Below are 15,072 nucleotides of genomic sequence, written 5' to 3' on the forward strand. Positions count from 1 at the left end.
TATGACATATACATTTATATAAACACTCTATACACTCATAGGTTGACAGTTTTAATCATATTTAATTAATATTCATATAAATATGTGGAACATTGCCATAAAACATAATAAATAATAAATATTTAAATTATAAAGCCAAGAATATAGAGCATTCCCCCCTTACAGAGTTGTATAATACTATTACACATCGCAGGATTTTGATGTTTAAATAAAGTTATTGGAACTGTTGCCCATGACAACCAATCAGACTGTAGCTGTATAATAGCAAGGAAACTGATGACTGGAATTTGATTGGTTGCTATGAGCAACACACAGTATTCCTTACAGAGAAGAATTCTCAGTAGGTCTAAAATCGTTGTTGCTCATAGCAACCAATCTGATTTCTGCTTTAAATCATAGTAGAAAGCTAGATGTGTCATCCGATTGGTCACTATGGGTAACAAGTAGGGATGGTCCGAACTTGCCGAGGTTCGGGTTTGTATTAACCCGAACACTCGAAATCAGATTTCCGATCTGCCCGCTCCGTGCAGCGGGTGGATACAGCGGGAGGACCGCCAGGAAAACTGGGATACAGCCGATGGCTATGGCTGTATCCCAGTTTTCCAGGCGGTCCTCCCGCTGTATCCACCCTCTCCACGGAGCGGGCAGACAACAGGAATCATTTCCGAGAGTTCGGGTTCGTACAAACCTGAACCGAACCAGGATCGGACCATCCCTAGTAACAACGTAATTTCTTAACGAATGGGGCTCAGTTACAATGTCGTCTTCTATTTGAGGTAGTGGGTGATGGGCCGGACACAGGTGCAGCCCACAGTGACCATCTGCTTCTCCATCTTATACACAGGGAGGCATCCTCTCATCTCACGATGCAGGACCAGGATCTCCTGTCTGATGGGGACTGAGTTCATGCTGAGGTCCACATTACCCTCAGAGTCCATACAGCCATGGTGGAGACATCTGGCCTCATTGATGACCACAGGGAGCCTGTTATGGTCCACATTAGAGCTGGTGGAAGGAGAGAACCAGAAATTATACATATCAGGGGCAACAACATAGGAGCGAGATTTAGAAACACGTCTCGGCTTCCAACTGACTGTCAATCAATCAAGAATTGGGATGGGAGGGGGAATGAGGAGACGTTAGAGCCCTCACATGGGTTTTGAGACATATCAGTAAGACTTTTTTTTTCATACATCATGGAAGTGCGGATAGAAATATAATAGGTACCATGTGTCTCCTTGCCCTAACAGCTAACATCTAACAGTATCCACAGTGTCAGGAACATGAACTGCAGCTGACAGATACCCTTTAAATACCCTGGCCAAGCCATAGAGGCTTATTGTACCACCTGGCACTCAGGGCACAAGTCTCACCCACTCTCTAACTATGATTTTCTTTATAATTCTTTATAATACCATTATACTGTATAAGCTATTATTACATATATATATTTACCTGTATTCCCATGGAGACATTGAGCGGCTTCTCACACCATCAGTTACGAGCTGAGCAGAACTGCTGACCTTCATATCAACCTTCACATGTGATGGAAATGTGGTGTCTGGTGGGAACAGACAATCCCCACCAAACACTGGAGGGACATCCCACCCATCTGCACCAGGTATCTGCTCTCCTGTTCCATGGACACAAGAGCTGAGGCCCAGAAGAAGCCATATGGAAAGAACCTGAGGATTATATACATAAGGTCATTATGGATCAACATCATCCAGATTTATATATTGACTAATAAGGTCATCAGATTTATACAGTAGAATGCTATGACTCATGGGCCTATCAAAAACTAAAGGCTCTGTGTCAAAGCATGTTAGACCAGCCTTGACCAGGTGTATTATGGGACCAATGGGCTAATGTTTCTCAATGAGAATTGCACCATAAAGCCACGTAAAGGCATATAGGCCCTTCATGCTCCACTGGGAATCCTGGGTAGAATGATATGCAAAGCAGCTCCCCTTTTGGAAGTAGCCTTCCTTCACATATGTGTTTTTGTCTCCATTTAGAAGCCTTATAACATGACTGGGGATCTAAGACGGGACAGAAAACTCAGCAGAAGAAGTGGCTATTCTCCTTGGAGCAAAGCATTTTTAGGTTTATTGCCCCCCCCCCCCCCATGAGTACAGAGCTGGGTGCTGGCTGGCTGTAGAGGTTAGATGACACCCGGCTTAACACAGGTACATTACTCGACCAATTTTAGCAATTTTCCTTTACTAAATAATAATCTGACATGAACCTAAATCTGGTAAATGCCATTGAAGTGGATCAGAGCTCTTACCATTGATGTTTCCCAGTGGGCGGCCATTGTTCTCATAGATGTGCTCCGGTGAGGCTCTGCCGGTGTACTGTGCTGGGCTGCTGTCTCCAGGGCCCATTATATAAGGATCACAGCTCTTCCTGGATTTTTCCAAAATACTGAAATGTTCATCACCTAATATTACGCTTTTATTGGCTCGGGGTATTTTTTTGTGATATAATTTTAATCTTAAGGAAATGAATAGGAAATATTTTGAGTATTTACAGGACCAGGAACATCTCCGCTATGGAATCCCTTCATTATTGATTAACCACAAGTGGATACTACTCATCTGGTTATCTGATAGAGATAAAAGGAGTCATAAACCCAGTCGGGAGCTTGTAATACCCAATAGGATTCACAAGTAGAAGTCATTGTGTGATGCTTTATACTTAGAGGGGTATTCCAGGGCTTCAATGGTGGGTACTAAAATCACATAGAGCTGGAAAAATGATTCTGCTGAGTGTCAATGGGGCAATATACTGTAGAAGGGGAAAAGCTGAGCGCAGAAAACCAAATAATACATTTATATGGACCAGTATTTTTGTGTCAAAACCGGGATAAATGCTCTCAGGAGTCATAGACCGCCATTAGGTCCTGCCTTAATCCCCCCCACATTTTCCCCCCACACACATGGAAGAGGCCTGTGAGTCCTGCCCCCCCCCCCCCATACCCTCACATAAAAAAAGCTTGTGAGTCCGTCCCGCACATAAAAAATGTCTGTGAGTCATGTTGGCAAAAAGAGAAAGCCAATAATTCCTGTTCCCTCCACCCGCACATAGAGAAAGCCTGTGAGGCCTGATGCCCCCGTCTTCTCATACACAGTCTGTGAGTCCTGTTTGCTTCACCCACTTATATAGAGTCTATGGGGGGGATTTATCATTTTTGCGCCCAAAGAATTGTCTCATGTGCGTGAGACATCCTATTGAATCAATGGGACAGGTGGAACTTTAAGCGGAAGCTGTGGCGTGAAATTCCACGCTGATTCCATAGTGTGAACATAATAAAATTCCAAAAAGCAGGTGGAAGAGGGAATGACCGAATGACTAAATCAGACTACATGTAAGTTTTGTAGTCTGTAACCATGGAGACACCTACAGTCATGGCCAAAAGTTGAGAATGACACAAATATTATATTTTCACATGATCTGCTGCCCTCTGGTTTTTATGTGTGTTTATCAGATGTTTTTATCACATACAGAAATATAATTGCAATCATATTATGAGTAACAAAAGCTTATATTGACAGTTAGAATGAGTTAATGCAGCAAGTCAATATTTGCAGTGTTGACCCTTCTTCTTCGGGACCTCTGCAATTCTCCCTGGCTGCTCTCAATCAACTTCTGGACCAAATCCTGACTGATAGCAGTCCATTCTTGCACAATCAATGCTTGCATTTTGTCAGAATTTGTTGGTTTTTGTTTGTCCACCCGTCTCTTGATGACTGACCACAAGTTCTCAATGGGAATTTTCCAGGCTATGGACCCAAAATCTCTATGTTTTGTTCCCTGCGCCATTTATTTATCACCTTTGCTTTATGGCAAGGTGCTCCATCATGCTGGAAAAGGCATTGTTGATCGCCAAACTGCTCTTGGACGGTTGGGAGAAGTTGCTCTTGGAGGGCATTCTGCTCCTCTCCCTGTACCTTTTGCAGAATATCAGTCTGTCCCTGATGTTTTTTCTGGAGAGAAGTGTCTTCTTTGCTGCCCTCCTTGAGACCAGATGCACTCACACCTGCCTGCTGCCATTCCTGAGCAAGCTCTGCACTGCTGGTAGCCCGATCCCGCAGCTTAAACACTTTTAAGAGCCGGTCCTGGCGCTTGCTGGTCTTTCTTGGGCGCTCTGGAGCCTTTTTGGCAACAATGGAACTCTACTTGAAGTTCTTGATGATGTGATAGATTGTTCACTGAGATGCAATCTTTCTAGCTGCAATACTCTTCCCCATTAGGCCATTTCTGTGCAGTGCAATGATGACTGCACGTGTTTCTTTATAGATAAACATGGTTAACAGAAGAGAAACAATGATGCCAAGCACCAGCCTTTTTTTAAAGTGTCCAGTGGTGTCATTCTTACTTAATCATGACAGATTGATCTCCAGCCCTGTGCTCATCAACACCCACACCTGTGCTAATGGAGCAATCACTGAAAGATGTTAGCTGGTTTTTTTAAGGCAGGGCTGCAATGATGTTGAAATGTGTTTTGGGGGATAAAGTTCATTTTCTAGGCAAATATTGACTTTGTAAGTAATTGCTGTTAAGCTGATCACTCTTTATAACATTCTGGAGTATATGCAAATTGCCATTTTAAAAACTGAAGCAGTAGGCTTTGTAAAAAAAATAATATTTGTATCATTCTCAAAACTTTTGGCCAGGACTGTAGGTCTCAGTATACTGTTTGTGAGTTCTCTTGGCAAATAGAGAAAGCCTATAAGTCCTTTTTCCCACACCTACATATAAAGAAAGCCTGTGAGGCCTGATACCCCTGTCCTCTCATACACAGCCTAAGGGCTGTATTCCACCGGACGATTATCGTTTGCATAATCGTTAACGATTAACGATCTCAAACGACCGCTAATGCGAAAGACCTGAAAACGTTCACTCATTTCCATGGAACGATAATCGTTACTTATGATCGTAATTGCGATCGTTTCTTCTTCGCTATTTATTCGCTATTGCGTTCGTATCTATTGCGAACGACCGAACGATGTCTTATTCAATGCGAACGAATTGCGAACGTTTTGCGAACGAGCAACGATAAAAATAGGTCCAGGTCTTATAAAGCGATCAACGATTTCTCGTTCGGTCGTTAATCGTTAACTGCATTTTAACCGAACGATTATCGTTTAGATTCGAACGATTTAACGATAATCTGAACGATAATCGTCTGGTGGAATAGGGCCCTAAGAGTCCTGGTTGTTCCAGCCACTTATATAGAGTCTATGGGGGGATTTATCATTGTTGCGCCAGAGGCATATGCCAGGGAGAAGGCGCAGATTTGCCCCTTCTCCCTGGCATATGCCTGCCATATCCCCCGTTCGGCCAATGGATGGGCAGGGGGTGTGGCAAGGTGGGGAGGAGGGGTCGGGGTCTAATTTAAGACTGGCGCACGAGTACCGCCAGTCTTAATAAATATCCCACTATGAGTCCCGTTTCCCCCACCCACTCAAATAGTGGGTATCTATGGGTCCTACTCCCCCACCCAAACATAGACAACATGGAAGTGATCTGGACGAAACTTGTTAACTTTGAGCAACCTTCTTTTACCAGGGTTCCTCAAAAATAAACTGATCACAGAGTGGCCCATTACTGGACCCCCCATTGATCAGCTGTAATGATTGGGGGTACACAACAGCATATGTTCTATTCTCCTACAGCGCCTCTGCAGGAGAAGAGATGCATTACATCATTACCAATAAATTTACAGAGCTGTCTTTGTAATTGATGGACATTCAGGATAATCCATAGAAATGTGTATGGAGCAGCTTCCACTACTCTTGGCAGCTTACAGATATTGCATTGCCCAACAGGGGCACCAATGAGCATGAGGGGGGGGGGGGGGGGGTATTGGAGAACGGATTCAGATTAGACATTGATATATTACAAGACAAAAAAATCTAGGTCCTAGTTTTTTTAGGAAACATTGGTGACGATCATTACCTTGGGCTGTTATCTTTATGGTCTGAGATAACCGTCGAGAGTCCAGATAAATTATGGCTCCTACTTAGGGAAGTGCTGGAGATCTCAGGCCGGTTTATTACTATTAGAGTCTGACATAACCTGATAGAGTTGGGCAGTCCATACACCGGTCACACACTGGAACTTACAGAAACTTCTTGGAAAGTTATGTTTCCTGGGATGACGACTGGAGCTGCAACCGAGATAAATAGAGAGAAAGACGGGGATCCAGGCACCAGAGCAAAAGATCCTCTACAACCTACAGAGCGTCCGACAGAAGAGGAAGAATGGTCCTTACAAGAACATCCCTGATACTGGTGAGTGTAAGGGCCGTATTACACTATTGTATTGAGGTTGATTCTGGTAAAATCCTTTAATCCAGAATCCAGCAATCAGTCAAGTCTAATATTGAAAAGAACACTGCCTACATCTATAGCTTAGATACTCTGGATACCAGATTAAAGGGATTTTTGTGTAATTTTTACATATAGATATGATTTGACGTATTGGTTTTGTATGGCTAGATCCACAAACAGAATTCATTTTACTTATACATAAAATAGCATTTAGGACTTTTGGGGTCTTTGTTGAGTTTTTAGGGGTTAGTGATTTTTATTTTTTTTGTAAATGTTCTACATCTACAGGTTTTCTGGTTCAATGTTTTTATTAGGTTTTTTAAGAACATATTACAAAAGAGAAAATCTATAAGCACTGACTTTAGTGGCAACAGTAAAGTTAACATGTTTGTACAACAAGCTAACATATGGGTTAACAAAGAATATAGAAACAACAGTAATAACATTATTATATAGATATAAAATTGTGGTAACATACATTCAGCATGGTGGAATTACGTTAGGTGTAGCACCTCCTGGTGTAAAGTATACTGGTTTGTCAGTAAAGATAATATACAAGGTGAAGAGAGAAAAAAAGGTTTTCTATGGGGATTTGCTACTGCTCTGGGCAGTTCCTGACATGGACAGAGGTGGCAGCAGAGAGCACTGTGTCAGACTGGAAAGAAAACACTGTTTCTTGCAGGACATACAGCAGCTGATAAGTATGGGGAGAGTTGATATTTTTAAATAGATTTAAATTACGAATCTATATAACTTTCTGACACTAGTTGATTTGTAATAAAAATATTTTCGCCAGAGTTCCCCTTTAGTTCATATCCTGCAAAAATACACTTTGTAAATTTCCCATGCCATATGTAAACTACACTTATCTAGGCATCGGGGTCGTCTTCATCACCGAAGTAGTGGTGGCTGGTGGGAAGACTCATCTGTGATCACACCTCTCTGAGGGTAATTCTCGATTCAGGAGCCTGCACTGCTGGAGGCTTTATTACACCATATGTTTAGGGTTCTGGATGATTTGGTGGTGATCGGTTCCTTTTAACATTTCTTTAAACAAGACGCTAAAGTGTATGAAGGGAAATTGTAATACCACACACAACCTGCAAACAGGGGTGGCACTGTTTTTGCTAGAAAGTAGCTGTGCTTTCTTAAAAACAAGACACACAAAGTCTTTATCCATTCCTCAGGTGACTTTCCTGGTGTCACTCTGCTCATCGGCCGTTCTACCAGATGAGTATTTGTCCCAAATAAATACTGAGGAAGACTCTAGAGATGAAGAGCTCCCCCTAGAGGCCAGAGACAGATGTCCTGGAAGAAGGAATAGGCGCCTGCCATCTTCTGTGACAGTGGACACCAGTCTCATCGACACCGGTTATCTGCATAGTTTGGTGAGGATGGAGAATATCCACAGCCGCTCTCTATCACCCTGGGACTATCGGTAATGTACTTACTCTGTTACTAGCAGTGTATATATATATATATATATATATTAAACCTATATAAAACCTACTGAGGTCAGAGCTTGAAACTCCATAATGAAGCATGTAAGAGGAAGCGACTTTTAGTTCATGGGAAAAGTCTTGGGTGAAAGCTCTATACATAAGTAATGAGTGCCAATAGATAATGCATGCGAATGGCCTTAAAGGGGTATTCCACTCAAACATAACTTTTCATATGCTCATGGTGAGACTAACAATTCATTCCATACGTGTTATTATCTATTCAGTCTCCTTTCCCCAGTTTTTAGCTGCTACTTTCTACTGAAGATACACAAATCTGTGTGTGAGCTTTTCTCTCTGTCTCCCCCTCCTCCCCTCCGAGGCGGTAGATGTGAACAAGTCCCTGGCTGGCTGTATCTGCAACTTTGTAATGCTAGGAGGGATTAATTACAGTGTGTTCATTAGCAACTTGACCTCAAAATAACCCTCCCAGCATTACAAAGAAGCTACAAAGTTGCAGATCAAGATAGTCAGGGACCAGTTTACATCAGCTGACTCGGGATGGAGGGGTAGGAGGGGAAGACAGAAAGAAAGGCTCACACGCAGATTTTTGTATCTTCAGCAGAATGCAGTAGCTCAGAATTGGGGGAAGAAAACTGAATAGATAATAAGTATGGAAGGAATCGTTAGTCTCACTATAGGCAGCAACATATCAAAAGTTTGGTTTGAGTGGAATACCCCTTTAACTCATTATTCCTTCTCTTCCTTCCATAATTCATAATCCATAACCAGTACATGAGAAAATATTATATTGAGGAACATGGCATCTTCATGTCCTGTAGTTCTCCTTTCTCTGCCAGAAAATTGTTCCCAAGTAAATGTTCAAAAACCTCCAAAAAATCAATCTATAGTGGAGGAGGGGGATGCAGCTGCAGTTTTTAAGTGACAGGATGTAGCAGGGGGCTTAACAGTATACACAATAGCAATATAGGAATGCACCAAGTGTAATGTATTTTCTATAATACTTTGCATTATACTTTTCAGTCTCAACACAGATCCTAACAGACTTCCCTTCGTAATCCCAGAGGCCAATTGTCTCACATTTGCTTGTGTAGACGCTGACGGCAATGAGAATCCCGACCTGATGTCCTACCCCATCCAGCAGGAGATGATGGTCCTACGACGGGAGCAGAAAGGCTGCAGCTTCTTCTATAGACTGGAGACTGAGGAGGTCACAGTGGGCTGCACATGTGCCACACCTATCGTCACCTATTACTGAATATGAAGAAATATATATTTTTGGGATTTTTGGAATTTGCTGCCCTTATATTTAAGTAATAAATAAAAAATAAACAGATTCCTTACTCTTATTTTTATCATTTCATATTATTTATAGGGCTTGTAGGGATTGTAAGAGCTTACACTCTATAATGTAATGTCCCAGTGCTGGTGTGCCACTAGCTTTTTATTGCACCTGGGTAAAGTAACTCGTATCAGGTTCTCACAGTGGGATATGGTCAGAGGTGTTCTGTGTTTTCCCCACTAGGTGTCACTACTGTGTTTTGTATGGCTTATTCTATGCACAGCTGAAGGAAACACTGGGTTTTATGTCATATATTCGTTTTCCTCTTGTCACAGATGTAGGCCTGTTTTCCCTCCCTTTTCTGCCTCATTTCTCCTTTCTTTTGCACTACACAGCCCCACCAATCACAGGCTACCTAAGGGAACCCTATAAAAGGAGATTCCTGGTGGGAGGGTCTTCTTTAAGTCAGTTCAACTGGAGAGAGGAACACACAGAGACCTGCTGCAGTAAAGCCAGGGCCTGGCTTAGGCCAGGACCTTTCAGGGACGAAGAGACTTACCTTTATTTCTTATGTCAGTAAATACCGCTGCAGCAGTGCTAGACTTCTCAGGAGGAAAGAACGTCCTCTGAGGAACACCTTGTCCACGCCAGGGATACTCTCAACACAGTACAGGGCAGTGACCCCAGTAGAACAAAGCTGCAACTAGCCTAAGTATTCTACAGCATAACGCACAGCTCAGGAAGTCTGCTTCACCCAGCGGAGAAACCTGGAGCCTCATACTACCCTTATAGGACGGGTATCCCCACACTGTAGGGTATTAGGCTTTCAAGTACGTGAGTACGAGTTTTCTCTTTTTAATCTTTATTTATTTAGCAAATTTCTCACAAAAAAAACAAACAAACAAATAATACAATACAAGTACATAGCAAATACAACATGTTACCATATTACCTAAAAACCTAGGGGTGAGCATAAAAGCACTACACCCATACCCCCCCCCCTTCCGTTGCTGTATTGTTGTACTCACAACACATGTACAAACCCTTCCCCCCCTCCCACCTCCCCCCAAATCACACACAAAAAAAAAAAAAAAAAAAAAAAAGGGACAACCATCAAAAACAAAACACTTACTCAATCTATGAGTGAACGCATAAATTGTGAATCCAACATCTGACCCCAAGGACCCCAGACACTCTGAAAGCCCCTATGGGCTCTTTCCCCTTCTGCAACCAATTCCTCCATCCTTTGTGTTATATTAACCTCATGGATCCACTCAACAACTGAAGGAGGGTCCTGACTCTTCCACCTCCTTGGTATTATTGTTCGAGCCGACAACAATAAATACCAAATTAACTTCCTCCCCACAAGGCCCCTACACTCAGGTATAATAGACAATAGAGCCAGTTTAGGGGATTTTTCTATTGGAGAACCCAAAATCTTCTCACAGACCTCAAATATCCTCCCCCAATAGGGCTGGATAAGTGGACATTCCCACCAAATATGAAGTATTGTCCCTTCACTCATTCCACATCTCCAGCATTCCTTGGGCACGTCTGGGTAGATTTTATGTAACTTAGCGGGGCATCTATACCATCTGGAGAGTAATTTATAATTCTTCTCCTGAGCAGTACAGGAAATGGTTATCTTATGTGTGGATCTAAAGGCTTTAAACCCCTCATCTTGCGAGATATTGACCCTCATCTCCTTTTCCCATGAGCCAGTATATGGAGGAAGACCTCGTGAAACAGTGTCCAACAAAACTGAGTACAAAAGTGACAGTGTCTGTGTAGGACTTTCCCTTTGCAAAAACCTCTTTTCAAGTGCTGTAGGTGCTGCTATAAGTGTAAACTTATTATGTGAAGTGTTAACGAATGATGATAATTGATAATATTCCATCCATGTTATAGAAACCCCTGGTGACTGTGCTCTCATTCCTTCTAGAGCCAACAATGGTTTCCCACCTAGGATGTGATAGAATCTAATATCCATTTCCTTATGCCAACCCATAAATCTACCTCCCGTCATTCCTGGCCTAAAGGATGGATTGTGAAAAAGTGGAGTCAAAGGCCCAACTTCCGTTATAAGCCCCTTCCCCTTAATAATACTATCCCATAAACTCAAAACCTTATCTGAAAAAAGTGAAAACTTACAATCTTTTGGTCTATCAGACCGTGATAACCAAGGAAATTTATATAATTGAGGGTGTACTAACTGTAATTCAATCCCAACCCACTGTTTAGTTTCCTTATGAAAGTGCCAGTCGAATACCCGCTGTAATACTGCCGCCGAATGATACAGTTTTGGATCGGGGAGCCCCACTCCCCCATTTTTTTGGGTCGTGCCAGGGTTCTGAAACTTATTCTACATCCGCCTCCCCCCCAAATAAAAAACGTAAACATAATCTTAAGTTTTTTTAAAAAGGCTGCTGGAATATCTATAGGCAGGGCCTGAAACAGATACAATAAACGGGGCAATATATCCATTTTGAGGGCGTTAATTTTGCCAAACCATGAGAGTGGTTTCCCTGCATACCTCCTCAAGTCATATTCTATTCTTTCCAACAGAGGCTGATAATTCAACCCATATAGGGAAGAAAAACCCAGGGTTAGACCGTGCACACCAGAGCCACCCCTGAGGGCAACCGCTAGATGTTCCATAAAAATGGCATACAATAGTGGGGACAAGGGACATCCCTGTCTCGTCCCGTTTCGGATTGAAAACGGGCGAGACAAGAAGCCATTGACCCGCACCTGGGCTGTAGGTTCTGTATACAGGGACATCACCTTATCCCTGAAGTTAGGCCCCAAGCCAATCTGTTCCAGTGATGCCCCCAGAAAGCCCCAGTGCACACGGTCAAAGGCCTTCTCTGCATCAACCGAGAGTAGGCACATTGGGATTCCCTTAACCTGTGCACCAGCTATCGCCAAGATCGTCTTGTTGATATTATCTCTGGCTTCTCTTCCTTTAATAAAACCCACCTGATCCCAATGGATAACAGAGGGGAGAATGGGATTTAAACGATTTGCAAGAATTTAAGCATAGATTTTTATATCCACATTAATCAACAAGATCGGGCGATAGCTGGAGCACAGGGATCCGTCTTTGCCAGGCTTTGGAATAACCGAAATGTTGGCCCCCAGGGATTGCTTTACAAAAGGGGAAGATATCGATATACTATTGAAGACACTTGTCATAAATGGAGCCAACCTCTCTCCAAATTTTTTATAAAACAACGGAGTAAAGCCATCCGGCCCGGGTTCTCTTCCCAACGGGGTGGCCCCAATTGCATCTTTTATCTCATCCACAGAAAAATCCTTATCGAGAGATTCCTTGGACTCTACGGGAATCCTCGGGAGTGCCGTTTCTTGAATATAAGTGGACATCTTTGACTTCAGTTCTTCGCCAGACAAGTCATCAAAATGTCCCCTCAAATTGTATAACTTCTCATAATAGGCCCTAAATATTTCAGGTATCTTTGAGGGATCATGCTCCAAGACGCCATCTGCCACTTGGACACAAGTTACATTGTTCTGTGCAACCCTCGGGTGAAGAAGTTTAGCCAGGGAATGACCACATTTATTAGACCGCTCGTAAAAAAAAACCTCCTTTGCTATTCTCTGAGGTATCTATATCTCTTTTCCAATAATTCTTTTAGTTCCTCTCGTACCGAGAGCAGCTCTAATAGTGTCTCTTGAGCTAAGTCTTGTTTATGTTGTATTTCTAATTAATTAATTTTATCCAATAATACTGTTATTTTGGCCGCGTTCTCCTTCTTCACCCGAGCCCCCCATTTCACCAGAATACCCCTTAAGACACATTTTAGTGCCTCCCATTGATAGGGTAGAGAAGTTGAATCGGCCTCATGTACTAAAACAAATTCATCCACCATCGCCTGGACCTCCTCAAGGCACTCCCTTCTGTCTAGCAAGTTGTTGTTTAATACCCATGTCCAAGGTCGTGATTTAAATCCCGGCATTTCCATAGATATGGATACAATAGAATGGTCTGACCAAATTGATGACTCAATGTCTGCTCTAGGGTGCCAGGCCAAGGCCTGTTGGCTTATTAAAAAGAAATCTAACCGACTGTATGACCGGTGCGTAGCTGAGAAATAAGTGTAATTTCTGCCCTTTGGGTTCAGAACCCTCCAGACATCCACCAATCTAAGATTACTTATTGTTTGATGAAACTGTGAGGCCGACAAACAACTATAGCCAGACGAGTTATCCACCCTTGGGTCCAATGTAAGATTAAAGTCTCCTCCAACAAACAATACACCCTCCGCAAACTCATAGAACATATTCAGGACTTTCTTCCCCATCTGTACCTGTGTCTTATTTGGTAAATACAAATTTGCTAATGAAAGAATCTGTCCATTAACCCTAATCTTTATGAACACAAATCTGCCCTCAGGATCTACCACAGATTCGACCATTTCATGCTGTAAGGATTTATTTATTGTTATTGATACCCCTTTAGACTTCCCCTCGGCGTTAGAGCTGTGGAACCATGTGGTATAGTACCTGTCCCTAATATCTGGTATTGAACTTGTCTTGAAATGGGTCTCTTGTAAGAGAAGAATGTGGGTCCTCCTGTGAGTACGAGTTTTCTTCTTCTTCACTTCTCAACTACACTATCCTGGCAGAGTGTAAATCTAAATTGGACAGGGCCCTCAAGACGCTCCTGTACTCTCACTTCTGTTGTTCCAGCTACTTCTACCTCTCACCTGCACCTGTAGTTATGAAAGTTTTGGCTTGTATTGCACTGAAACAGTGCCTCAATAAACAGATGTTATTTTGGTCAAGCTACTGGACTCTGCTAGTAATTTTGCACCTACACACCAGGTTACCCTTGGGTTATCCAAACCTGCGGAAACAGTGCCTGTCTGACTGGAGGTGGGTACCAACACCACTCCAGGCTACCGTGACAAGTGCCCAAGTGACCCGCACCCAGCTAGTTACCCTGGCCAACAGCAGCACCCCCTGCTGCTAGGCACGTGCGCCACAATAGGACATAGGAGTGACACAGGGGATGCACAAAGGCCCGGCCATACCAGTATACATAGAGCTGCATGAGCAGATCACCAGCCAGTATATGTATATGTACAGATACAAACTGTTCAATAAAAGGATGAGATTATGAAGAATATATAAGAAATATATAGAGATGGTGCCGCATTAGTTAAAGGGAAACTATCAGCAGGTTAGTAGAATCTAACCTGCTTATAGTCCCCTATTATGCATGGGGTTCCGAGAAGGAAGGTATGTCTCTTACCTTCCTCTTCGGTGCCGTTCCCGTGCTGTTAGCAGTTTACTCCTCGGCCCGCAGCACCATTTGGAGCACTGACCCACCCCCATAAGAAGGAGCGGGCTGGTTGGCGCTCTGGCGCTCCTAATGGTGCTCTGGGCTGAGGAGTAAGCAGATAACAGCATGCGGCACTGAGGAGAAGGGTAATAGACATATCTTCCTCCTTGGCGCCCCAATTAGTCTAACCTGCTGATAGTTCTCCCCCTTTAAGTATAGTGACTAGGTTGCGGAGATGCAAAACATTGAAAACTTTATGAGTGAGAGTGATGAATCTCATACTGTGACCCAATCACTCCTTCTCGTTTTTTTTTAGAGATTAAAGGGGTACTCCAGTGAAATAAAAATAACCTGCAATGAAAAGGTTAGGTAAAGTTATATAACATTGCAATATACTTACCTAATGGATTCCTGCAGCTTGGTCTTCTTTTTGGTCCCAGCTCCTCCCCACAGGAAGTTGAAAATGTCAGGTCCTCCACCAGACTGTCGACCCCCGTTTTCCGCCGCCGACGATACGTCACTAACCGCCCTTCTCGTCTCTCCTGCATATGCCAATCACTCCTGGTCAGTCCGTGTCTTCCTGCTTTCCTCCGATTGGTCTGCAGTTGCAGCCAATCAGCTCCCTCCCTGTGCACTTGCTCTGTTGTCAGGAAGTGTCCTGTGCGCAGGTCACACAGGGCCTCCTGC

At 43.1% G+C, this 15,072-nt stretch overlaps 2 protein-coding genes across 2 annotated transcripts; one reads left to right on the forward strand and one right to left on the reverse strand.

The window, feature by feature from the left end:
• Window positions 1–767: 767 nt before the first annotated feature.
• Window positions 768–2,317, reverse strand: LOC138795295 (interleukin-17A-like). Its single transcript, XM_069974285.1, has 3 exons — window positions 2,291–2,317; window positions 1,456–1,685; window positions 768–1,005 (listed from the first exon to the last, which is right to left on the reverse strand). The coding sequence occupies exons 1-3, from the start codon at window positions 2,315–2,317 to the stop codon at window positions 768–770; spliced, it is 495 nt and encodes a 164-aa protein (XP_069830386.1).
• Window positions 2,318–6,088: 3,771 nt separating this feature from the next.
• LOC138796059 (interleukin-17A-like) lies at window positions 6,089–9,147 on the forward strand. Its single transcript, XM_069975951.1, has 3 exons — window positions 6,089–6,299; window positions 7,526–7,776; window positions 8,822–9,147. Exons 1-3 carry the CDS (start codon window positions 6,270–6,272, stop codon window positions 9,054–9,056), a joined length of 516 nt encoding a protein of 171 aa, XP_069832052.1. The 5' UTR covers window positions 6,089–6,269; the 3' UTR covers window positions 9,057–9,147.
• Window positions 9,148–15,072: the final 5,925 nt, after the last annotated feature.

Source organism: Dendropsophus ebraccatus, chromosome 6 (genome assembly GCF_027789765.1).
Source record: "Dendropsophus ebraccatus isolate aDenEbr1 chromosome 6, aDenEbr1.pat, whole genome shotgun sequence".
Lineage (NCBI taxonomy): Eukaryota > Metazoa > Chordata > Amphibia > Anura > Hylidae > Dendropsophus > Dendropsophus ebraccatus.